This window comes from Bacillus rossius, chromosome 2 (assembly GCF_032445375.1).
Source record: "Bacillus rossius redtenbacheri isolate Brsri chromosome 2, Brsri_v3, whole genome shotgun sequence".
Lineage (NCBI taxonomy): Eukaryota > Metazoa > Arthropoda > Insecta > Phasmatodea > Bacillidae > Bacillus > Bacillus rossius.
In genome coordinates this window covers 134,668,659-134,691,717 of record NC_086331.1, presented here as the reverse complement: position 1 = coordinate 134,691,717, position 23,059 = coordinate 134,668,659, and the positions used below count along the sequence as shown (strand labels likewise).

At 38.0% G+C, this 23,059-nt stretch overlaps 1 protein-coding gene across 13 annotated transcripts in view; it reads left to right on the top strand.

The window, feature by feature from the left end:
• The window catches only part of LOC134529870 (voltage-dependent calcium channel type D subunit alpha-1), a 406,577-nt gene that overhangs the window by 266,497 nt on the left and 117,021 nt on the right, over positions 1–23,059 (top strand). For 3 of the 13 annotated variants that reach the window (XM_063364404.1, XM_063364399.1, XM_063364402.1), the window contains exon 24: positions 16,122–16,229. The exons of the other annotated variants lie outside the window; for them this stretch is intronic. In XM_063364404.1, coding sequence (XP_063220474.1) covers positions 16,122–16,229 — 108 coding nt within the window. The remainder of the gene's footprint in view (positions 1–16,121; positions 16,230–23,059) is intronic. 13 annotated transcript variants of the gene reach the window in all.

Here is a 23,059-nt window from a genome sequence, read left to right as displayed (position 1 = left end):
CGTAAACAAGAAACAATGGTGCACGCACGCCACAGGAATGCGCTGGTTTTGTGCGGAAATTTAAAAATTCGATATCTCCTAAAGTATTTGGAATTTCTTATCTCCGCCGCTTTTAATGAAAAGAGGAAGTTGAAGAGCATATGATAAAGGTATTTTCAGATGTTTAGCATTTTTTTTGGCATATACCGCGACTCTACATATGATGAAATTAAAAAATTCGATATCTCCTAAAGTATTTGGAATTTCTTACCTCCGCCGGTTGTTTTCAAAAGAGGAAGTGAAAGGGCACAGAATAAAAGTATTTTCAGATTTTTAGCATTTTTTTTGGCATCTACCGCGATTGTAAATATTTACCAAAAAATGTTTGAAAAACAAACTTTAGAAACAATTTTGTATGTGTCACCCAGCTTTGGAAACTCAAAGTTAGTAAACATGGTGCAATTAGTCATGCAATAGCTTTGATTATGAATATTTTGCTAGTTTTTTTTTAAAATAGTAAGCAATATTATTTAACATATCTGTTGAAAAAAATTGTTACAAAAAAAAGCAATGACAATGTAGTGGAACACCATTAGAATTTGTCTTAAATTAAAAACTGTGGCATGAAAATGCAATAACCTAACACAGCAGGTAAAGCCTGCCTTCAGTGTCAAAAATAAATATCATTAATATTCATAAAACTAACTGCTGCAGTGTGTAATTTGGAAACAATGCCTATATTTTAATTCCTATGTTATAATTCCTATATTATAATTTATTACTTAAGTTTAGGACTACGGTTGTCATACAATGGTCTGTATTTTTTAAAAAAAACTATCAAATTATTTCATATAAAGTGTTTTAGTAGAAATGGTTTTGATAATAAATTTCATCAGAATAGGAATAATGGTTTGAATTCTTCATAAATGTATATAATTTGTTTTTTAAAAAATTTAAAGAACTATCATTTTTGCCATTAATTTTTAATTCATTGAATAATTTTGGGCACATTGAAAATTTTATTTTAGTAACTCAAGTGAGGTGCTAAGGTTTTGTCAACCAGTTAGACTAGGTTTGCAAAGTCAAAACTAGATATAAATTGGCTCATAAAATTTATATTGAAAATCTGCTCAGCTGTAGAAAAGATTATAATGGCAAAACATGCACAAACAAAAAAATAAATTGGCTTAAAGCTAGAACCACGATGAAGTCACAAATTAAAAAAATTATTTGGTGTCAATTTTTGGCACAGACTTGCTTACTGATAACCTAAACCAGAAGTTAAAAATATGCCAAAACCACTGGAACACCTTTTTACTTCAATAAAAAAAGATATTTTTACTACCATGTGGCAATCACAAACCACTCCAACAGGCCTCAAAGTGGGTCACTTTTCCATTAAAAGTCACTTAATTTTTTTAAAAGTCACTTTTGGTCACTAAATTTTGATTCAAGTCACTTTTCTCACTTTTGCAAGTTGTAAATTGCAGCATGTACACCAATCCCTCACTTAGCATATCTTCAGATTGTGTGAATTCATTTAGCACAATGTTCATTTTACTGCCCCAGTCTTGAAAAGCACGTCTGTAAATTTCAGTTAGCACGAAATCTCTGCAGGAAAAAAAAGACAGAAAGTCGGGCACGACGCCACAAAGTCTGTTTCAACTTCTGTAAACAACAGATGTACCGTGGCATACTGTTAGCCATACGAGGGGGGAAGAAATCCGTGCACAGGTCTGACTATACTATCGGCTGTTGTACAAACATCAGCTATGGGGCTATGGAGTGTAAAGGACCAAATGTTTTTTGTCCGCGTGTATGCCGCTGTGCAGTACCGTTGTCACCTGGCTGCAGATCAGGCCGTTGTGAACTTCAGTCTAGCCAGTGGCAGGGAACTCGCAAGCACAAACACAAAGATACGTCTGCACATTCGTCTGCCGATAACTACGTGCGCAAGCACCTGCAGTGGAATCATCATGGCTTCCAAGTGAGAGCATTGAGGGCGTACCGGTGTTAAGGTTTGAATACTGGTGGACAATAATGGGCGCCACCACGTGATTGGGCACGTGGACCCGGCTGGAAACTCTAACTCAGGGCGCTACGTGGCCCGTGTGTGGAGAGATATTAGCCCTCCTGATTTTAAATGCAACACCTGTCCCTAACCAAGCCTGCTCTCAGCGTCGGGCACGCTACTAATTACCGCAGTGGGCTCTTAGGGCGTCCCACACGCCGCTGACTGGTTAAGGACCCGCGTGGCCCCCCGAACACAAAGACACGTGGTTCAATTAAGTTGGTTTTTATTTACTCACATTACACGCCCTTACACAATCCTTCCTTGATACGGTTATAAAACGCCCGAGGCACGAATCGAATTAGGTGAGGAGGCGAACCACGCACGTGGTCGCCTCAAGGCAGAGATGTCCGCTCTCGGCCGGCTGCAGAAGGAGACTGGGGCTGAGACCCGGGCTTGCGGAAGGCAACATGGCGCCCTTCGCGCCGAACATAATTACCGTTAACATCTTAGCTATTGCGTGCCCCGGGTTATTATTAAAAATAACATGAACTCTTTATAAAAATTAGCACATCACATCCATGACCAGACCGTCTGTAATTATTACTTATGTAGTAAAAAATAGTTTGAATCAAGTTACATGTTAGTTCCGCCGTCGCCGGCTAGGGAGCGTCCTTGTCCGTGCTTGCACTTATTTGATTACAAAAACATCATAAATTAATTAAACAAAAGACACTCGCATACATAGCCGTCGTGACACTATTTTGGGGCGAAAAGAAAAGGGTTACAATAATTATTAATACATATAGGGGTGCGGCGCACTGCAGCTAAGTGCCCTCTTGCTGGGATACCAACACACGCACACACGCACGCACAAGCGGGAGGTTTGAACAGAGATGGTGGTGTTTGGGCGGTGGCATATCGGGCTCGAAAGGGGGCCGCAGGCCCGGACGACGTCAGCATAATGCATCATGACAAGTATTTGAGACAAAACTAGAAGTATTACGGCAAGCAGAATGTCACGTAGGCCACACTTATGTTGGTCGCACCGACAGGATTGGTGTGAACCAAGTGGTGATACACGAATAAGCACTTTTTTTTGGAAAAATTAAAATGTAAATATCTGGACAGTAATATCGGCTTCACTGCCAGCAAAACATGGTTCCGAAAGTTAGTGAAAGGTACGGGACATGATTGGAAGGTCACGCCCGAGTGGGCAAGCCAACCAGCCAACTGACAATAACTATCTCCCGTTGCACAGTAGCATTTGATGGTTGGCTTCAGGCGCGTAGGAAGCAAATATTTAATGGGGGGGCAAAGGAGAGTATCATTACAAGTGGTGGATTTAACAAAGGGGGTGTCAGGGGGCTCTCCCCCGGTAGAAAAAAAAATTGTTTTCTAAGGAACAAAATGGTGATATTTAAGCATCTTTCGTACATAAAAATGCAACGAGTGGAAACATTTACTGGTCTTACATCCCACAATAATATTTCCGCTATCAGCATTGTGAAAGGTGAATATTTAGAAGAAAACAAGAACAGTTGCCGTGCTGTATTTATTGTGCCTGTACACATATCGAAAAGTCTTAATTTATTTTAAGAATAAAGTAACGCACAGACAAGAAAATCCCATAAAACCACTTAGCATTGCAATGAAGACAATGCCTCTTGTTAATCTGATGCAATGGCCAGGCAAAACCATCACTTTGCCCGGCCATGAAATGTTATGGCCGGGCAGTCGCCTGGGTCGCCCCCCCCCCCCCCCCCCCCCTCCAAGGTTCCTACGCGCCTGGTTGGCTTATAAAGATAGATGGTGTGACATATTTATCGTTGAGTCTTATCTAAGCATTTATATTATAAAAAGAATATTTCCCTACACATTTTGGAACACATTAAGTAAATTAGTCTTGCTATTTATGGAGACTAATGCTTCAGAATATGCAATTTCGAATAACATGAACACTTTTAATAGTGCTAAGTTTAGGATTGGTGTAACACATAAACATAAAATTGATGTTTTTTTAATATTTGTGTAGTTAATTATCTTCAATAAATTGTCCACTTGGCAACAAATGGCAAGCGTAGACATAACCACGTGTTTTTTATCCGAACAAATTATATCATTTTATAATTTCTTAATTAACCATGATTTTTTTAGTTGCTGTGCTATTGTAGAAATGTGAACTTGTTCTCTCGTGTAGTTATAAACAAGATTTTACATTTAAAGAGAATTTTATTATAAAATATTAAATACAAATAATATATATATTATAATATAGTTGTAGCTGTGAGTTTGTGCTGATGGACATGTTTATGCACGCTCTAAATCAGTTGCTACCTATGGACATTTTTGAGTGCGCACCCAGTAACTAATGGTCTTGAAGTTATAATTGTAGTTATCAACGTTGATTTTTCGTTAAGTGAACAACCTGAATTCTTGGGTTTTCCTTTGCCCTGTGAACATGAGAAAATAGCTGAAGATTTAAATCAAGAAACTCTCACAAACATGTTCAGATAGTGGCCTAAAAAGTCCAGGTCTAAAGAGGCCGTAAGTGAAAAATATTCCGTGTCCGTGTCGGAGTCGTGCAAGATAAATGAGATAGTTCGTGCCGCAAATTAGGCATTCTCCTCGGCACTTTTAATGTTTTTTTTTGTTGGTATTTTTGACCAATATGATAAGGCTCGTATTTAATTGTTTTTAATTTCTTCACCCTTTTGGCCCCTTTCAATTAAAACTTTGGCCAGTAGGTCCGACCACTGCAGTGCCTCAGTCCTCGGCCCAGTTTTCCTCGCCCCTCTGCACATCCGGCCTACAGCTCCGCCAGCACGCTCCTGTACTTGAGCTGCCAGCACCGCCCGTGCTTGGAGCCGTGTCCTCTGTGCCCAGGGAACGTCACCTGCCAGACCCTCGCCTCGTCACTCTGCCATGTGGGGCCACTTCCCCCACTTTCACCCTTCAACTGCCCGCGCTTCCCTCGCCCCTCTGCACATCCGGCCTACAGCTCCGCCAGCACGCTCCTGTACTGGAGCTGCCAGCACCGCCCGTGCTTGGAGCCGTGTCCTCTGTGCCCAGGGAGCGCCACCTGCCAGACCCTCGCCTCGTCACTCTGCCATGTGGGGCCACTTCCCCCACTTTCACCCTTCAACTGCCCGCGCTTCCCTCACCCCTCTGCACATCCGGCCTACAGCTCCGCCAGCACGCTCCTGTACTGGAGCTGCCAGCACCGCCCGTGCTTGGAGCCGTGTCCTCTGTGCCCAGGGAGCGCCACCTGCCAGACCCTCGCCTCGTCACTCTGCCACGTGGGGCCACTTCCCCCACTTTCACCCTTCAACTGCCTGCGCTTCCCTCGCCCCTCTGCACATCTGGCCTACAGCTCCGCCAGCACGCCCCTGTACTGGAGCTGCCAGCACCGCCCGTGCTTGGAGCCGTGTCCTCTGTGCCCAGGGAGCGCCACCTGCCAGACCCTCGCCTCGTCACTCTGCCATGTGGGGCCACTTCCCCCACTTTCACCCTTCAACTGCCCGCGCTTCCCTCACCCCTCTGCACATCCGGCCTACAGCTCCGCCAGCACGCTCCTGTACTGGAGCTGCCAGCACCGCCCGTGCTTGGAGCCGTGTCCTCTGTGCCCAGGGAGCGCCACCTGCCAGACCCTCGCCTCGTCACTCTGCCATGTGGGGCCACTTCCCCCACTTTCACCCTTCAACTGCCCGCGCTTCCCTCACCCCTCTGCACATCCGGCCTACAGCTCCGCCAGCACGCTCCTGTACTGGAGCTGCCAGCACCGCCCGTGCTTGGAGCCGTGTCCTCTGTGCCCAGGGAGCGTCACCTGCCAGACCCTCGCCTCGTCACTCTGCCACGTGGGGCCACTTCCCCCACTTTCACCCTCAACTGCCCGCGCTTCCCTCACCCCTCTGCACATCCGGCCTACAGCTCCGCCAGCACGCTCCTGTACTGGAGCTGCCAGCACCGCCCGTGCTTGGAGCCGTGTCCTCTGTGCCCAGGGAGCGTCACCTGCCAGACCCTCGCCTCGTCACTCTGCCACGTGGGGCCACTTCCCCCACTTTCACCCTCAACTGCCCGCGCTTCCCTCACCCCTCTGCACATCCGGCCTACAGCTCCGCCAGCACGCTCCTGTACTGGAGCTGCCAGCACCGCCCGTGCTTGGAGCCGTGTCCTCTGTGCCCAGGGAGCGCCACCTGCCAGACCCTCGCCTCGTCACTCTGCCATGTGGGGCCACTTCCCCCACTTTCACCCTTCAACTGCCCGCGCTTCCCTCGCCCCTCTGCACATCCGGCCTACAGCTCCGCCAGCACGCTCCTGTACTGGAGCTGCCAGCACCGCCCGTGCTTGGAGCCGTGTCCTCTGTGCCCAGGGAGCGCCACCTGCCAGACCCTCGCCTCGTCACTCTGCCATGTGGGGCCACTTCCCCCACTTTCACCCTTCAACTGCCCGCGCTTCCCTCACCCCTCTGCACATCCGGCCTACAGCTCCGCCAGCACGCTCCTGTACTGGAGCTGCCAGCACCGCCCGTGCTTGGAGCCGTGTCCTCTGTGCCCAGGGAGCGTCACCTGCCAGACCCTCGCCTCGTCACTCTGCCACGTGGGGCCACTTCCCCCACTTTCACCCTCAACTGCCCGCGCTTCCCTCACCCCTCTGCACATCCGGCCTACAGCTCCGCCAGCACGCTCCTGTACTGGAGCTGCCAGCACCGCCCGTGCTTGGAGCCGTGTCCTCTGTGCCCAGGGAGCGTCACCTGCCAGACCCTCGCCTCGTCACTCTGCCACGTGGGGCCACTTCCCCCACTTTCACCCTCAACTGCCCGCGCTTCCCTCACCCCTCTGCACATCCGGCCTACAGCTCCGCCAGCACGCTCCTGTACTGGAGCTGCCAGCACCGCCCGTGCTTGGAGCCGTGTCCTCTGTGCCCAGGGAGCGCCACCTGCCAGACCCTCGCCTCGTCACTCTGCCATGTGGGGCCACTTCCCCCACTTTCACCCTTCAACTGCCCGCGCTTCCCTCGCCCCTCTGCACATCCGGCCTACAGCTCCGCCAGCACGCTCCTGTACTGGAGCTGCCAGCACCGCCCGTGCTTGGAGCCGTGTCCTCTGTGCCCAGGGAGCGCCACCTGCCAGACCCTCGCCTCGTCACTCTGCCATGTGGGGCCACTTCCCCCACTTTCACCCGAGGCCTGTCTCTTCAGACAGCTCTCTCTTGTGGGACAGTACTGCCGGAAGTCAGTTGTCTCGCTACACTAGGGGAGTGTTTTTCCCCTTTCCCCCTTTTTTCCGTCCATCATGGACTGTGTTAGTTTCCAAGTCTTCTACATGTTTGTCGAGTGTGGTTGCGGGTATTTTCCACCATCACGTATGGCTTAAAATATCAGCTCTACCCACCATTTGTATGAGCTCATTTGGTGTACTCATTTATCTTTATCAGTTGCATACCTTTTCGTAAAGCCTCAACAATAGAGCGAGAACTTAAACTAATTAAATTAAAAATATTATACATTTTAAATATAATTTTTTTTACATCTAGCATAATTTGCTATCAAGCATTTAATACATGATCCCCATTTACTAGTAAACTGAAGAGGGTTTCCTGTTTACAATAAAATTTGTTGTACCTTCGCTGGGCTCTTCCACTGTCTGGCCTATACACCGCTTGCTTTGTTATTTGTATAATACCTAGTCCTCTGAGGAGCACAGCTAGGTTTCAAGTTACTCATGTGAAATCTCTGTGTCATAAAGTTTATGAGTTGAAATCTGAAAATCAAGTTCTTAAGTGCTTATTAATACATTTCTGAACTCTCTGAACTTAAACTTGAACGTATTCTACTTAAGGGGGCGGTTCAGAGACTAAAAATCGCTACTCTTCTAAATCGTGATAATTTTGGTAAAATCTGAATAAAACCTTCGAAATCAACTACCCGAATACTCCGCTCGGTCAGTATAAGTACCTGAGTAGCTGGGAGCAACGGTCATTCGAGTCAGGCTCTTCAAACGGGGAGGTTGTATTTCTCCTCTCTCCTGGCCGGCTCTTGACACGCGAAGACGGTTGGCCGCCCCCCTCCCCGAGGAATGTGTGGGTTTCACCCGCGCATGCGCAGGATAGGTCTGAGAGTCGCAGTGTTGCCAGTTCCACTCCACCCGACCAGGGCCATGAGTCATGACGACCGCGGCTGATCCAGACTGACAATCCGCCGCGCAGGCGAGCGAAGTTTGACGGCCCGTCGGGAAATACCTTCGCGCGCACTTTAGACATCAACACATTTATGTGCTGTACATATTATTCGATGTTAACATTTGGTTCAAGATAAAATCATAATACAAATTTCAAATATATTTTTATTATCATTTTCACTAACATTTCAAACATATATGTATCTAGAATTGAGATGTTAAAAACATGCTCTATCAACATATCATAATTTAAAATTTTCTTACGGTTAACTCAATTTGGGAAGGCCTGAAGTTATGAGACGTAATTTATACGTGATATTTAAATAGTAAAATAAATAGGAATCATAATGACAGAACAAATTTATAAATATTGATTAGCACAAGTGTAAAATAAAATCTTACCTGATTAATTTAGATCAATTATTGCAACAGTAAATTGTCTAATTAGGGGTTTTACTATTAAAAATCCCCGCACACTTTATAGATAAAGTACGGAACAATTCGCGGTTTGATTTCGCGATAAGCTTGAATTTTTATATTACCTTAATTTAAAAAAAAATCTATATCAAAGGGTTTAAAATAACAGTTTATTATAGTTACATTGCATTAGTAATCAAATGACTTTGATTAAAAAGATACCTAGTTTCATTTATTTGTAACATTAACTTCCAAGTTATCATAACTACAGTTACATCATTATATGTTGCATTCTGTTTAACGAATATCATATATGAGTTTCTATTATTCTCTATCGTATTTATAACGTACTAGATAATATTTTGTTGTAAATTAAAAACGAAAAAATGGCAAATTTACTAAGCATACATTTCTAAGCATCAAGATATTTAAAAATATTAAGTTTTCACGATGAAAAGAATAAAACTGTATTCATATTAACTTCATATGTTTTGAAAGATTCGTAGAGAAGATTTCTGGACTTTCTTGCATCCATTTCCTCTTTTGCCTTTGAAATATACCTACTCTGGCTCTCTCGCTTGTTTTCCTCTAATTACTCGTGATTCAACAATTTCGGGAAGTAAACACTCTTTATAGAATCGCGTGAGTTTGGGCAGCATTTCAGTTTTCCAAAAATCTTCATTTCGCTTAACTTTTTCAACAAACAAATCTTGTTTAGTATCAGTCATGACAATTAAATAACATAAATATTTTTTGTTATATTTAAAATTCCCTGGATCTGATAGATATGTTGCTCTTTTTTATTTATTTCTAGATTTTAAATTTAAACTACAAAACTTTATACTTTCTGGTATTTTGTTTATTTTTCTTCTAAATGTAAATGTTATTGCCATAAGCCTAGAAAATTAGTAATAATGCACCAAACAAAGTAGACTTTAAAAATATCAAAAACATATTAAATATGTAATCTGTGAAACATGTACCAACCATTAAAAATATTTACAATTTACAAAAAAAAAAAAAAAAAAATTCAAAATGTGCATGATTACAAAACTGAAAAACTGTATCTTTCACTGCCAAGTTAATTATGACAACTCATAGAATAACAGAAATAAACAAATAAATTACAAATGTTTAAAATCATACAACATTTCAGATAAGATATGCTACTTGCAATAATGATAATACATTTAATTTACTTCAATCATAGTATAATTGTGTACCATAAGTTGTAATAACAAAGAAGAGAATATACTGTGCAGATGTAATGAACTGAAATTATTTAATTGTGCATGCCATATGGGCAATAAAGCTGCCAACATTATTTACCTTATTAAATTGAATAGGATTTTTTCTGACGTGACAACGTCTAATAAATCGATGAACACCGGCTGCACGCACGAAAAAGTGTCCCGTTACGCACATTGTTACGTTACGCTGTGTCCCGTTATGCTCATTGTTCCTTTACGCTGTGTCCCGTTACGCTCATTGTACGGTTGCGCCGCATCTATCTCTCTTCCACTCGATTGGAACAACCATCGATTTGACTTTTTCCAGGCACATTAAACTTGAAACACTCCCATTCATTTCCTACTTTTCCTATCATCGTCCTATCCTTTTAACAGAATAACACAGATTGGAAGAGGTTAAATAGCAAACATGTATAAAAGTTATAGTTAAAATAATCTCTTCGTTAAAGTAATAAACATATTTCAATTAATGAGTGCAAATAAAAGTTAATTTATCGATTAAATTGTAGATTTCATTTCACTCCTTTGTATCCATACAAAATAGTGATAATTCAATAAAAATGATTCAATTTTATTCATAAAAGTATGCAATCATTTCGTTAATGTTTTGTTATGACGTCACGTTAAACTATCGTCCGTAAACCGACTTTACAGACAACCAATTTTTTAAAACAATTGATTTATGTTTCGAGGCTAGGTAGGTAGTTAAATATCATAAACATTTCAAAAATAATATTTTGTAGCTGTTTTTGAAAACACCGTAAAAATTGCACACTAAGAATGGTCTTAAAAGTAATAGTTAGTACATATACGTTTAGAACATGGTTTGCCTGTCCGATTTGCTTATCTAGTTCGACGACGTTAAAATTAACAAGAAATATACAAATAAGTAAAATCTTAATTTCCAGTTTATTGTTGTACCGGAACTTTAATACCAAACTAAAATTGTCTTCCTGTTGGAAGCTATCTTTTGGTGCGAGATTTGTGTACGAGTTCCGCGCTGTCGACGAGACCTTATGAACAATTTAAAAATTATGTATTTTCGTCTGAAAGAATTGTCATTAATATACAACTATAAACATATTAATTTTTTTCTTGAAAACTGCAACAAAAGTCATGCAAAACTTCTAGCCATTTTCACTCCAATTATTATTCATTTCCAATTATTATTTCCTGGTTTTCTTCTTAACTTTTCATTTACATTTGTAATATGTAGGCTATTTAATTTTTTATTTGTTATTATAATGGTTTAATACATAAAGGACTCTATTATATGTTTAATTTAAGCTTTCATTAAATATTTAGTAATCAAAACTATGTGCTACAGCTTGACCGCACGGCACTCTTCTTCAAAAGAAACATTGGCAGGAAAGGCATCCACTCTGAAGGGACATCCTACTGGGCTTCATTTCGAGGCCAGACGTGTATTAAATTTAAAACTACTCTCCAAGAAAACAAACAAATAATAATTCTTATTTAAGAAATTCGTATATTACCTAGTGTATCAATGTAAAAAATACAAAAATTAGAGGAGATCCCAATAAAACTCTGCCCACAAACATGAAATTTGACTGCGTGTCCGGGGCGTAGGTTTTTCCGATGATGCTATAGTGGTTTGCCATTGCCTTCCATGGTATTATGGTGAATGGAAGATTACAAAAACTTAGTCCTGATCCCAGGGAGAATATTTTAAAGATCCCCTCGCCGGCCTAAAATCTAACTTGAGCCTCTTGGTGCAGCCTTTTTATACATTTGTAGCTCAACATTTTCCTGTTTGAAAATTAATTTTCTCAAAAATGTTTCAAAATCTTGTGGTACACCAGTAGACACACTTTCTGACTAATATCATTCAATATTTTTTATTTGACCGTACTTTGAATGTTGTAGAAATTGGTAGACTATAGGTACTTAGATAATATCCACTCACAAAGAGGATAATCCCTAATATTTTTAACTCGGTCAGTCAAGATTTTTTGTCTTTGATAAAAAAAAGTCTAAGCATAAAGCATTTTCCTGAAACTTATTTTTTATCTTTAATATACCTACTAAACACAAATTGTCAAGACGATGAGAGGCATGAAAAATTCACAGGTTCCAGGACCGATGGCATTTAATGTATTCTAATCACTGATGTGTATTATCTTAATCAAACAATATTGTTAACTATTCATTGGTTACTTGTTAACACATTTGAAGAATACGATTGTTTCTACATTCTCTTGCTGGTTTTATTATTAACTCCGATTTTTTCCAGGCCTTCTCAGGTAAAGTCAATATTAGTTATATTGTAGTTACATAAAGAAACACATTAGACATATTTTTCGTATTTTTAGTGAAAACGTTAAGTTTATTTATTTATTTGTCAATCACTGATGCTTCGGGGTAGGCCTTCTTACGGTATTGTTTTGATATAAACGACGCTACGTGCGCTTGTGTTCCTCTTGTTACTGAGGTTTACGACACTAGAAAAAAATTATGTGTCACTGATTTACTTCAAGACGAATTGCATACTGTTATATAATTGTGCGTCTGCGTTGCTGTCAATGGATTATATGCATACTGAAGACTCTTAAGTAAATAATAATATAACTAAAAAATGTGGGTTCAATCACATGTTCACTGGATTAGAACAAAGATAATGTAGCACTACTGAAGTGACATCACCGTCTGTTACTGACCTCGCGAATATTTATACTCTAATTATCACTATAGTTTAAAGGTATACAACCGAGCCCAAATATAAAAAATTTCTCAAAAACAGCTAAGAAACAATGAGGTTTATAGAGTTTATACTGCAGCAAGATAAAAATAAATACGCAGTTCGCGAATGTCTAGTAAAGCAACAAGAACATATCCCGGCAGAACATTGTGATATTTAAGGATTACATATTTAAAATTAATAAAATTAAATTAAATTTACTTACTGTAGGGCATCCTGGAATTGGTTTACTTCAGTAACTTGCTTATTATCTTTGAAAGATTTGTGCAACGGGAGTGCATGACTTGATGTAAGTTTTTGGACATACGCCACGACGGGAGCAGATAGCAGTTCCCGAAACGTCGCTTGTTTCTGTTTTGGAAAAACTATTGTGTTTGTTTCGTCTTTTCGTTTTGTCGTGTTTTTGTCTCGTTTCAACTGTTGTGCTGAATGTTTTTGGGTTCAATATTTTTGTGCTGTCATCATTTGTGGTTTTTTTTTATCGTTCTATTCTGTTTTGGAAAAACTATTGTGTTTGTTTCGTATTTTCGTTTTGTCGTGTTTTTGTCTCGTTTCAACCGTTGTGCTGATTTTTTTTTGGGTTCAATATTTTTGTGTCATCATTTGTTGTTTTTTTTTTTTTTCGTTCTCTTAGAACATTATTCTTGTTTTTCTTTGTTGACCATATTCCTATTACGGAATATTTTGTGGTGTTTATATCCTGTTGACAACAGCAATTTTTTTGCTTAATTTGTGTTTTTTTTTTTTTTTTTGGGTATTTTTATTTATTTATTTATTTTTTAGTTTTCTTCTACAGAAAAAGTGCTTAGCAATGGCGTATGTCCAAAAACTTACATCAAGTCAGTAACTTGCTTGGATTCATCTTTCTTTTGTCAGGTCATTTTCCTTTCTTTTTTGCCAGATCAAACGAACTGCTAAAGCTTTTTTACTCTTTTTTTTTTAACACGATAGGGTATTTTTCTTTTACCCATTATTTATTTTTCACAAGAAAACGTTTTTGCTAGTAACACCGGAACATGAATTCACGTGAATATCTATGGCAACGCTGTCCGCGCACCGTCAGTGCTGCTTCGCGGCGGGAGGACGAGAAGGCAGGAAATGGTTACTGACAGCGCAGTAGCTGCACTCTGTTGGCAGTTTATCAACTAGTCAAACCGCTTTCTCGTGCATGCAAGGAATATTTCGTGCATGTTGTCTAAGTTGCTGTTCGTACAACAATTATCGAGCTATATAATTGAAGAAGAAACTTAGCTTGACAAGTAGATCATGTATTTATAGGGATATAAATTTATTAACTACTATGTACGGCTTTCTTCAACATGGTGCGATGCACTTGGAAAAATTAAAAACTGATTTAAAAAAGGTCTCGTTTAGTAAAATACTCACTTTTTATACATAATGAAATATTATAAGAATAAAATATTTGTAAAAAAAATATTTTCTAAACATTGCATCATAATTACGCATAATATGCAAGAAACAAGACGTGTTTTTGTCTCATAAAGATCCATATTTAAAATTTTTTTTATTAACTTTTTGGACTGTTCCAGTGTTTGCCATAAATTAAATATTAAAGTAATACCTTTCTTTTATGTGAATATCTAGTTACAATCGCATTACCATAACACAAAAGATTTATATCACCAATGAAGTATACTACGAATTCTGTGTTCAACGTGAACCGCCCCCTTAAGCAAGATATCCAAGTAAAGAATGAACCTATTAAACTTTCAGTCAAAAATTAAATCAAGCAAGGAGCAAAAAGAATGGTCAGGTGGCATCTTTATGTGACAGTGGCATGGATGTGCATGTAGTAATGTCTGCTAACAAAAATTTCACAGGTAACCAACTTGTGATGCAGCAGGATTGGCGAGATTCAAGCAAAGTCTTTAAACAATCAAAACTCTCATGAACAAGGTTTTACAGTGGTGCCACATGCACACAAACCAAAAAACAACGTTATCCAGGAACCTAATTATTGCCTAACGATCTGAAAAAATACTCAATGCAAGTGGGCATTAGAAACACATTTATCAAAACAATAGTTAAACTGTTGTTCAAGAAGTCAAAAGCCCTTTTTGTTATGCGGTTTGACTTGATGGTCCAAGAACCGGAAATTGCTGATTATGTGACAAATGAAAGTCGCCAAGTTCCGCATTGAATACGGTACTTACACTTCGTTCCATGTCTCCGCTCTTGAAGAGGATTTTTACATAATTAATAACACTGTTTTCTGACCTAAAGGATGCCTTATTAGTCCCTTCTACGGTCTTGAAAATCCCATCATCCATGACAAGCCTGCTACAGATAATATATCATCTGATGTGTCTGAAATAACTCCTTCATCCCTGTGCGTGGGATGTAATCTACCAGAACACAGTTCACACCTGTACGACATTATCTGAAACCTTGTTTAATGACTCCAGTATTAATTCCCATTGTTTTACGGATCACTATACTGTCTTCCGAACTGATAGACATTCAGAAATTACTATGAAGAAAAGAGGTGGTGGTTGTCTAATTGCTATTAATAGACATAAATTTACATTTGTTCATCCCCCCCCCTGCACCCCCCCTCACGAAATCAAAACAGTCTGGATATAAATTAAAAGCTCTCCAAACAAATCTCTCAGGGAATTTTTTTCGCTCGGGTGTTATTTTAATAACATAGCATTATATAGAAAAATAATAAAAATATATTTTTAAATAAATTTAATGGATTGTTGTATCACAGGAGGGATAAAAACAGTTTTTTATGTTCAACAAAATTTGACTATGCAGTTTTTTTGACATATGGTCAAAAATTATTTAATGTGAAACTTTAAAATATTCTAGTAAAATGTTCTTAGGCACTGAAAACTTTTGTTTTTAAACATCTTCACTGAAAAGTATTGTGGCTATTTGGACCATGAAGTACTAATACAAAATGTATATAATTAACTTTTCTTGATAGTGCTTGAGAAAAATAATACATAGAATTTTTTTTTAGTAAATATTTACCAGGTTGAAGACCACATTGACATATTTGAATTCACAAACTGACGTTAAAAAGTGCCGTCATCTGTAGTTTACGGTTTGAGTGGTTTCACTTATAAAAATCCTGATGCTCGCTGACTCTCTGGACACATTCAGAACCACGTCTTTCCACAAAAGTACATGGTTATAGGTATTTGCATCTCCAATGACACATGGAAGTAGTTGTTCACCGGTTGGTTAATGGTATTGGCTACAATGGTAACGATTGAAATGCTGAGCCATGTTCACTTAAAAATTAATTTTTACCATTTTAAATAAGCATGAATCCTAAGGATACCTACATTTAACTTAGGTGTATAGCATATATTGTGCCTGTATTAAAACATTGCTTAGCATCTCAATCTAAGTGAAAATATTCTTCTTTAGTTCCACCTTCAACGTCATTGTTTGTGATTTGGCCAGTGGTTCTCACATCCCCTACCTTAGGTGCATTTGACTGGATTCCTAATCCGTTCCATCACTTGTGAAGCTCTGAACTAGCATAACATACTCCATACTGACATGTGCCTGTCTCTGTCTCTCCTCCCTTAGTATGTAGTGAAATGCGTGATAGTAGCCATTAAGACGATCGGAAATATCATGCTGGTAACCTACCTCCTGCAGTTCATGTTTGCTGTCATTGGAGTGCAACTGTTCAAGGTAATCTTGCCAGCCCTATACACATGCTGTGCTTCATTAGTGCTTGCTAGTGAACTTTGTTGGCTGAGTTGCCGCTTTGCATGTTGAGCATGCCAGTGCAGAACACTAGACAAGATGTGATGCAAATATTGCGTTTTATTTTTCAGTTTATCAACCATTTTTGTTAGCTGTAATGTGTTTTATATAGCTTAAATATTTTTTGTAGAGTTATTAGATTTTTTTTAAATTCTCTAAGTTATGTATTAAAAAATGGTTATATTTTAAAATTCATTTTTATCTATTATAGATCTCGTCATCTGTGGCAGTTGCATTTGTGTGTAAATGCCCATTAAAAAAAATATATTCTAAGTTTTGCTTATCACAACAGAATTTGTAAATAAAATTATTTATTATTGTAACTAATCAGCAAACACAGAAAATTGAAGATTACATTTTACTGATTGGTGCCAGTTACTGGTAAAAAAATCATAATCTTTCATTTCACAATGAATGGACCCATTAAATGCACTAAAATATTTTAAGAACAGCTTTTGCTGGCCTACATGTGCTTTTGCCTAAGAAGAGTTAAGGGAAATACCAATTGAACCACAACACTGTTTTTCCACCAAACGGATGAACGTGTATAGCAACACAACACATTTTTAATTTATAGTGCATGTCTTAATTTTCTTGGGTGCTCTCATAGACAATGGATATGCTAGCACACACACTGACAACCTATGATCCAAGGAGAACAACACAGCGCTTGTATTTCAAGCAAAAAATACAGGCAGTAAAAAATCCTCTAAAAGATGAATATTATAATATTCATATTAAATACTTCATAATGAATGGATAAGTTCTGAGACGAGTGCTTTAAATATTTAGTAAAGATGTACTCTTGAATAATGCTACAGTGCTGATGAGGGGGAAATCCACATATTTTAAGTGATGTCCTTATGTGTCGTGCCCACTACCAAAGTCCTACGACTGTCAGTGGGCATGTTACAAAATTAAATAAATAAATAAACTTTGTACAAAAGAATATCCAATAAATGAAATGTATTATTTTTATCAATTTCAGATGGGAATTATTGATGTTTATATACTGCCACACAACTAATATATTTTCAGAACACTAGAGCTCTAAGAAATAACTTAAAATATTGAATAAACTTGTGAATGGAATTTTGTGGCATATCTAACATTTTATACTCTTACTTAAGAAATTTTTTTTTGAGGTATTAGAAACCATTTAAGATGTGTTATGACATACATAGTGACTTAAGAATAATTATCATTATTGTGGGACAATTTAGAACTTTTAAAATTTACAACATACTTTATTGAGATGTACTGAATTTTTTTAAAGTATAATTGTGATAGAAAAAAATGTAATGAAAATGAAATCCCCTCAACTGTAACTACATAGGCATTAACAGTTTTGAAAAATTTAGTAGTTTGTTAATTATATATAGACCTGTTGCAAGTCAGTTTCAAAGAAAATCTTGCTTATTATTTTATGGTTATCTTTTTTGTATGACTGTCATAATCTAAAATTTGGGTTGATGATTGAAATTGCAAAAATTTTATCTCAGTACCATTGATTAGTAAACTTATATACCTATGATGCAGTAAATTTCTTTAAATTAACCAACCCAGCATAAAACTATGCTAAACAAAAATAGTGATTTAAAAGAGTAACAAAATAATTTTTATTTCCTTTTTACATGTCAATTAAAGAAATCCAAATTGATTAATTGGGTTGTGTTATTGGCAGGATGCTTCGATAAGTGTGTGTGTTTGTTTTTCTTACCTTTTGAGATCCAAGAGTTATAGTGAGATGATAGAAGAAAACCACTCTGAAAGAAAAGAATTAGGGAAATATTTGTAATTAGTAAAAATGTAATTTTTGGAAGCAGAGAAGAGCATGTAAATGAATTAGACTTAGGTGACCAGGCAATATGCTTAACAGAACTGAATTATACATCAAAAAATTATACATAAAAAAGGCTCAGGAGACAATCATAAATTTCTTTTCCCTTTTCATATGTTATCTGCCAGTCAAAATCTATTTTGATAATGTTGTATTGACCTCATGTAAATGGACTTTGAATATAAATTTAATATAATTAATAAAATATTTCTGATATTCTTACTGCTACTGTAAATGCATGTACTGTAATTTGATAATAGTATTGTGATATATAAATAGTAAAAGTGGCAATGAATTAGCAGTAAATTATAATGATACAATGAAATGTTTATTTACAAGCTTTTTTATGATATTTAGTACTCGTGTATATAAGTTTATGGCTTCATGAATGCAGAAATTGCTACCGAGTTGTACACTTATTAATATCATACTTTTGAGTTCTTATTGCAAACTTGGTTGTTAAAAAAATGTGGCTTGGAAATACAATATTTTTTATTTGTATGATTTTTGCAATAAGATGTCAGATGAAATTAACAATTTTCTACTTTCTTCAAATGATTCATGAGATGGGGAATTTTGATTTAATACAAATTTTTGGACGTACACCATTGCAGTTTTGTACTGTTTGTCAAGGGAAAAATTCAAGAATGCAAATTAAGATATAAAAATGAAAACATAAACCCCAGAGAACTACCCTAAATCATCCATGTCAAACAGATAAACCCAACGATGAACCTCAACAGGTATTATGGACAACACAACGACAGCACATACAAACACATTTGAACTTAAATATCAGACAACACAAGAATTCCATGCAAGTAATTTAGCCATGGAAAATATAATAACAGCACAGACGAACACAGTAAGGTAACAACGACGAGACAGTTTCAACAATAACAGTAAATGCAGGCAGACAAGAAAACCTGGACAACGCAGCAAATATACAAACACAAGGATAAGAGGAACAGATATTATTGACAACACAATGACAAACACAGTAGGTTTCCTATGATAAAACATTTGTGAAGTTTTGGTAACTGGTATCTGTTCCCTTATGACTGGAACAAATATCAGTTCCGGAAACGTCGCAACAGTTTTGTCATAGGAAACCTACTGTGTTTGTTGGTGTTTTCATTATGTTTTCCATAATATATGTTAATCTTCATCGTTGTCTTCTTATATTTGCTGCGTTGTCCAGGTTTTCTTGTCTGCCTGCATTTAATGTTATTGTTGAAACTGTCTTGTCGTTGTTACCTCACTGTGTTCGTCTGTGCTGTTATTATTTTTTCCATGGCTAAATTACTTCCATGAACTTCTTGTGTTGTCTGATATTTAAATTTGAATGTGTTCGCTCATGCTGTCGTCATCATCATATTGTCTATAATACTTGTTTATGTACATCATTGGGTTTAACTGTTTGACATAGATGATTTAGGCTTGTGGTCTGTGGGTATATGCTTTCATTTTTATTTCTTAATTGCATTCTTGAATTTTTTCAATGACAAACAGTGCAAAACGCCAAAGGTGTACGTCCAAGAAATTGTATTAAATTTTATACTTACTTAGTGGAACTCAAAACACTTTTTAAGCCAGTTACACAAGTATGTTGCTTTATATCAAGTCTTAATTATATTTATGTTAAAAATTTCACTGATGCTTAGCCCATTAAAAAAAAACAAAAAAAAAACGTAGTATTTATATCTATTGTTACGGTTGTTGCTAAGAGTTACCAAATGCACAATGGATGTGAATGCTCAAATATAAAATAATTTTATGCTTAGACACTAAGTACAGTTTTAATATAAAATAGAAACTGTTTGGTTATTTAAGAGACATACCTTTTATTATTTTTCTGGCTGTGTAGTTATTTATAGAACACAAAATGAAATGAATTTTTGTAATTTGTTTGAAAGCAACATATTGCCACATTTTCAAATTATAATTTTTCCTCACTTTGAATTATATATACTCGGGCCATCCCAATTTAATATTAGAGAAAATGTCCCTTGATTTTGGGGCATAGGCACGTTAAAGTTTTAAAATTAGCTTTATTATTTTAATTTACAGGAAAATTTGTTGTGAATTTTATATAATAGAATTATTTATAAATGTTTGTATTTGTTTGATAGGGTTTTACACCCCACAGTTATGCACTATGCCTATGGTGACTGGCCCTGCAAGGTTTTAGTGCCTCTAAACTACTTAGTCGCACACACAGTGCACATAAAGTTGACTCATGCTCGGCTGTTGGGATGGAATCTGTGACCTTTGCCACATGGGGGTGATCACGGCCACTAAGGACCCATTTTATAAATGGTAAAATGTGGCCATGTAATATACTACCAACATTTTCACTGTAAATTCTTGAAACAATAGAATCTTACATTATTTGATTGTTCTTTGTTTGGTTCAAAGCTGGGTCATGGGTGCTTGTAATTGCTGGGGTGTTATTCAGTGGTATAGATACCAACCCTAGTACCAAGTCTGCAACTCAGTGGCTCGTATCCCAATATAATCTGAAATGTTTGCACACAAGAATAACACCCACAATGTCTGTGGGTTAATAACATGCTGGTTTATTAAAACTGCGGCATAAGTTATGTTTTAAATGTAAATTGTAGGAATTTTTATTTAATTTTGAAAGTTTTCTTTGTTTTTAATGACAGGTACAGAATTATGTTCACCAGAAAAAAAATCAGTCACCCTAGTGCGCGGGCACAGATGGATCGGTAAGCCTTTACAGATGGCGTAGCGTACGAGTCCTGTGCTCAACCACACACGCACTGCCTCTAGGTAAGCATAAGGCAGTAGCGATCAGTGAGACATTGATGTTTCAAGTGGACGGTGTAAGGATGTGACAGAGTGGCATAGCGAACGAGTCCTGTGCTCAACCACACACACACTGTCTCTACGTGAGCATAAGGCAGTAGCGATCAGTGAGACATTGATGTTTCAAGTGGACGGTGTAAGGATGTGACAGAGTGGCATAGCGAACGAGTCCTGTGCTCAACCACACACGCACTGCCTCTACGTGAGCATAAGGCAGTAGCGATCAGTGAGACATTGATGTTTCAAGTGGACGGTGTAAGGATGTGACAGAGTGGCAAAAGGGGGCAACCGTGTTTACCGTGCCCATGGCCATAGGGTGCGTGAAGTTGCAGCGGACTGTTCAACGTGTCTACAAGCAGTGGTGTACTACACGTGGCCACGAAACAATACTTCAAAGATCCTGACCGAGAGGGACCGGAGACGCCAACATTGCGACGGGAACTGCTTGCAACGAACATTTGGAGTTGGTCACCTCGCAAGAGGCAATTGCTCACGCAGGCACATGAAGCTAGGCTAGGCATCATGGAACGTGGACAGTAGCTGACTGGCAGAACGTAATGTGGTCTGATGAATCACGTGTTCCAACGATGCACATCGTCGAGGGCATGAAGTATTCCATCCTGGATGTGCTCAAGGTCAGGTTCATGGATTGCGGGGGACCACTAACATGAACCAGCTGGTTTATTTAAACATTCTGGATGACCAGGTGTTGCCTTTCAGTCAACATCTGCACGATGAGTAGGCTATCGACCCAGATATTTCAACATGACAACAGCAAAGTTCATCGGGCTGGACACATGTGACTGGTTTTGTGAACACTCCCCCCACCCTGTTGCATCTCACTGACTTGAAGGCCATTGAAAATCTGTGGGACAAGTTGGAACAGCGGGAAAACGCTGACATGAGCTGAGTGGAGCTGCGAGTGGCTGAACCTGGATGCTACGTGCCTGCACAGCCTTGTGGGCTCTCTTCCAGCCGAATCCAGGCGGTTATCAAGTCCAGAGGTGGAGTGACAGGGTATTAAATGATGCTTGTAATGATTTCTCCAGGGGTGACTCATTTTTTGTCCGGTGAGCTTATTATATTTTGTATTTTTCTTAGTCACATTTGAATGTCAGAGATCATTTGGAATTATTACCGGTACTAGTAAATTTTGGCATGCACTCAAATTTCCTGAGCAGTAAGTTTGTAATAGTAACTTTCTCATGTAGGTACCCAGACTTTTATAAATTGTATTGCTTATCTTCACTCCTCAAACAAATTTAGGTGGTTAATGTTTTTAACTTTATCCTGGGTTTTTAACATATATTTATTATTATAGTTTTAACTATTTAAAAACTTTTTTGTTGAGGTTTTGTTGCTGTAACATGTAAATGTTTATTTTAAAATAATGGTACAAACAAAAAATGTGTAACCAGACTTTAACAATGATAATTGTTTTTAGTTCCTAACATTGATACTGTGATATTAAAGGCTTATTTTACAATTTGATGATAAATGTCTTTATTTATGCTGGAAATATTGGTGTTTTAGTTATTTGTCAGTATTTTTATAGTGTTAATGTCTATAAATGGATATAAATTTTTTTTTGCTTTAAAGAAATGTTGTTACAAATAATTTATAACAAATTTATTGCATAATAATAATTCAGGTTATTTTTATGTTCAATTTATTCATATTTAGGAACATAGTTCTTAAGGTGAAAAATTGGGTTCTTAAAATGTGAGATCATTACTTGCTACGTACCTATCAAATTTAAATTTCATTATTTTAAAAATTTTGAATTATGAAAGTAAAAAGAAACCTGGTTTCTTTTTGACTATTTGACTTTTTGATTATTTATACTCTACTTCCCGAAGAACCATCGCCTTAATTAGATACATCACTTTTTATGTATCTATTTTAGAATTCTATTCTTTCTCTCTATTTTGCATTAATAAGATCACAATCTTAATTATCTGGAATAACATTATTACGTCTGATAACAACAAAATTTAAAAAAAACATTCTAAATCAAATAAAACTAACCAATCTCAAGAAATTACCGCAATCTACTTTAACTCTTTTTTCAGACTGCACTCTT